General features: G+C 45.4%; 1 protein-coding gene across 2 annotated transcripts in view; it reads left to right on the top strand.

The window, feature by feature from the left end:
* The window catches only part of FAM168A (family with sequence similarity 168 member A), a 107,594-nt gene that overhangs the window by 41,715 nt on the left and 61,613 nt on the right, over positions 1 to 4,266 (top strand). For both annotated transcript variants that reach the window (XM_031063782.1, XM_005429174.2), the window contains one exon: positions 2,147 to 2,234. In XM_031063782.1, the coding sequence (XP_030919642.1) occupies positions 2,165 to 2,234 (70 nt within the window). In that variant the 5' untranslated portion in view covers positions 2,147 to 2,164. The remainder of the gene's footprint in view (positions 1 to 2,146; positions 2,235 to 4,266) is intronic.

The raw sequence follows: 4,266 nt of genomic DNA, 5'->3' as shown, positions 1-4,266 counted from the left end.
TGCTGGAGTTACTCCTTGCTGGAGTCTCTCAGAGCAACTGAGCGTGGCTGTCTCAGGGATTAGGGAGCACTGGAAGCTCCTGTAATAGAGCAGCACTGGTGTTTGTCTGTTTATAATTAATTTTTAGTAGTCTTTTTCTTGGGCATTCATGGCCACAAGCGAACTCTGCAGGTTCTGGCGGCGCAGAAGGTTTAATTTTGCTAATCCTGTTTTATTCCCATTTCAGTGTAGCTGTTTCAATGCCACAACATGGTGCCTGCAATGAATTTCAAATGTATTTTCGGATAGCATTGTCTTGCAGAATGGGAGAGAAAATCATCCCTCCCAAATGCTGTTTGCAGGGGCTCTTTCCTGCTGTCTGGAAATCCCACCCTGCATACAAAGCAGGGAGGAAGCACAAACCTCTTCCTCACAAGCTCTCAAGCCCCCACCACGATTACAACCTTTTTATCTGGGATAAAAAGCATTTTCTTTCATCCTTCTCAATAAGAGTGTTTTGCTTTTACCATTTGGTACAACACCTAATGCAAGCCACACATACTCTGTCATTGTTTTCCCCTGAATTATGATTTTTTTTTAATACTCTTCACATGCACAAGAGTACAAATGAAATGGTGCTGGCTTTGAAAAGGCACTTTAGAAAAGCAGCCGTGATTCCAGCCCTGCCTGGGAGCAGGTCCAGCTGTCACTGGGTGGTTTCTGGGGAGGAACAATGGAAAGGTGAAGAGTTACCCTCCTAAATTTTATTCCATAAAATTACAGAATGGCTTGGGTTGGAAGGGACCTTAAAGCTCATCCAGTCCCATGGGCAGGAACAGCTTCCACTAGATCAGATGCTCCAAGCCCCATCCAGCCTGGCTTTGTGCAGTTCAGGGATGGAGCAGCCACACTTCTCTGAGCAGCCTGGTTTTACACTGATTTTATTAAAGATCTTCTTAATGCTCTTAATGCTGTGTGTTAGTGAAGCCACTGATGGAATTCTGAGTCTCCCTGTCTCTTCCCACTTGCTTATAACCCTGATTTCCTTTCCTTTGAGAATGGCTCCTTCAGTGCTAACTTGGGGGTGGAGGGACAGCTAATTAATTAAGCACTAATTGTTGTCAAGTCAATCGGTGCTAACACGTAACGTTTGACTTGTTTACTCTCCCGAGGTAAAGTGAAAGGAGTTAATGATGTAACAAATTGTGTCCCCTATCATGAGGGACTTGTTTGGAGAGAATGGTGTTATTTATGAACTGTAAAATAACACATTTTAACAAAACCCCCAGATTTTGAAGCAAGATGGGTTTGGTTCTGGTGTGAAATTACCGCTAGATAGCTGCGGAGACAAATGCGTCGCCTAATAAAGCTTAATGACTGATTTTCCCATTAATCAGAACTGAGAATGTGCTTCATTAAGATAATTAACTGAGCCAGTTGCTTAACTGACAGTTAGGAGACACAAATTCCCAAGTCACTTGCTTTCCTCCTAATAAAACCCGCAAGAAGCTGACCCTGCTGTGCGGTTTTTATCGGCGAGGGGAGCACGAGGGCTGCCGAAATCTCCTCGCTCACGGAAGCTCCGTGACGGAGTCTCCCTGTGGGACACGGGTGGGACCCGGGGGTGGCCCTGACCAGCCCCACACAGGAGCCAAGCCTTGACCTCCAGGTTTTCACAGTCAGCTCACGCTGAAAGCTCACCAAGACTTGCCCTTCTCCATCTCGCCAGCGGCAAATGATCTTTCATCTGCTGCTCACTGAAAGGTCAGGTCTTCGGTGCGGTTGGTTTTATCACCCAAGAACTGCTCGCTCTTCCAAGGGGGACAATTCCTTGCCTGACTTTGTGACTCCTCCTCTTTGTTCATCTCAAGCTGGAAGTGGGGTCATGAGTCCTGAGCCCAGGGATATGGAGGATGAATCTACTCCGGGTGCATTGGTAGGCAGAATATGCAGTGCCGGAGAAGTTGTGGGAATTAGCGGAGAGATCCAAAACTTGAATTATTAAATATGCTATCTGGTTGGAACGTCTGGTTGTAAATCCCTTCCTTCACAGCTGTCTGTGTCTGGAATTCTAACAGGGTGATGCTATCAGGGCTCTGCACACAGACAGCGACTCGGGAGCCAACCTAAGGCAACCGTCTCAACTCTGCTTTTCTTTTGTCCTCAGAGTTCCCGGTCTTCCAGCATGAATCCTGTTTACAGCCCCGTCCAACCTGGGGCTCCCTATGGAAACCCGAAGAACATGGCCTATACAGGTAGGACAGGGGTTGGGGACTTTCCTGGATCTCTGTGTGTGGTGGTGGCTGATCCCTTAATGAGGGAGAAAGATTTCCCATCAGGGAGCCGGATGGGAACGTGACTCGCAGGAAAAGCCCTTCAGCAAAGCCAGCGCAGCGAGGGTGGTGAGAAGAGTTGGAGCTGAATTCATGCAAAGAGGATACCCTGGAAATCCTAAGGAAAAGGATCCAAAGGGCTTTTTCCTTTAGATTAACAACCATGCAAGCAGGTGCTGGGACAGTCCAGCAGGAGGGCTTTCCTGAACCACTGGGGTGCACGTGCTGGAATAATCCAGCTGTGGAAAAGAGGATCCCACAGCCAAGATCCCCTTTTTTGGAGAACATCCAGGTATTTTGATAGGTGGTGACTTAAGCTACAGTATTGACTGATTTTTTTATTTCAAGTTATGCTTTGGTTGAGTTAATCCTATGTGGAAGAGCAAGTCTGTTTTCTGTTTGAAACCTTCTTTAGGACTGAGTTGTCTAAAAATGTCATCCTTAGTACTTGATAAAGATGTTTACCATAATTATGTAACTAGTGGGGATCTAAAGTGTACTGATATGGAAAGAATTCATTTGGGACAGAAATGGTGCTTTGGAAAAAGAAAATCCCAGTTCAGGTGTATCTGGTTTTCCCTGTGGATTATGTTCACCTTGACTTGCTTTGATCTTGTCACCCCCTTACAAAATCAGCCCTGGAAAACTCCTTTTTATGCCATTTTGGGGAATGTAATCAGCTTTTGGGTGTCATGTTGTGTTAGGGCTTCCTGCTTTCTATTTGCATTGACTTTCACCGAATGTGTGGAATTATTTGGGAATGTGATTTTGTGGAGGAGAGTGGTCACCAGCAGATGGGAATGAACATCAAATACTCAGAGCTGCTTTGTGCATGGAATATTCTGGTTGAGTTTGGCAGCCCTTCCAGCTGGTGGATCAGTGGGGCTGTGAGGAGCCCTGTCTGAGACTCTGCAGAGCAGAGAGTTCCTCAAAGGCGTTTTGCCCCATTTTTATTCATCCTTTCTTTTTCTCATTCCAATTTATGCAGCTGCTTTGTTGGAGATACTGTAGCTTGGGGGAACTTTGGTCTCACAGTCAAAGCACGAGAGGCTTGAAAAAAAACAACAATCTCTGTGAAAAAGTCTCTTCAAAAATCTCCCCATTGTGAGAGGACTGTGGACTCCAGCAGTGCCTGGGTGATAGAACGAGCTCATAAGTGCACAGTTATTTTCCTGCTCTGGAAATAACAGGAATTTTGTGGCTTTCCAGCACAAGAGGCTACTTCTCTCCCACTTTACTTTGATTTTTTTTTTTTGGCATGTGCTTAAAGCTCCACCTTAATATCCATTCAATGTACATGTCTGTATCTGCTTTCATACAATCCTGGGTGTCTTAGCAGGTGCTTTCTGGCAGTTGATAAGACAATTTAATATAAATATTGAGGTGCAGATTGGTCAGAATTTGGACCTTGACCTTTTTTAGAATAATTTTAGAGGGAGAATTCTGCTTTAGATGAAGGGATTCATGGAATTCCAGAATGGTTTAGGTGAGAATGGACCTTAAAGCTTGTCTGATTCCACCCTCTGCAATGGCCAGGGACACCTTGCAAAGACCAGGCTGCTCCAAGCCCTGTCCAGCCTGGGCTTGAACACATGAATTCTGCAGGACTCCATTTGGAATCAGTCAAGTGCCAACATTAATGGGATGTTGTCTTCTAAAGTAACCTGCTGGTTGATGACTGTGAAGTTCCTTCTGTGCCCTTAACTCTGTAAAATTTGACTTGGCCAACTTGCGCCAGCTTTGATCCATGCAGGGATCAGGAGGATGTGGCCCCCATGGTTTCATCCCAAACCATCCTTCAGGCATTTGTCTTCCAGAATTTGTGGTAAATGCACTGAAATCAGTGGTGGATAATCTTGGAGGAAAACGTTGGAGGCAGATCAGACTGGGAAAATTAAAACAAGGTCCTCAGTTATGTCAGTGGTAAAACAAAGAAACAAATGTGGGACAGCAC

Source organism: Geospiza fortis, unplaced genomic scaffold (genome assembly GCF_000277835.1).
Source record: "Geospiza fortis unplaced genomic scaffold, GeoFor_1.0 scaffold659, whole genome shotgun sequence".
Classification (NCBI taxonomy): domain Eukaryota; kingdom Metazoa; phylum Chordata; class Aves; order Passeriformes; family Thraupidae; genus Geospiza; species Geospiza fortis.
This window is presented reverse-complemented; position numbering and strand designations above follow the sequence as displayed.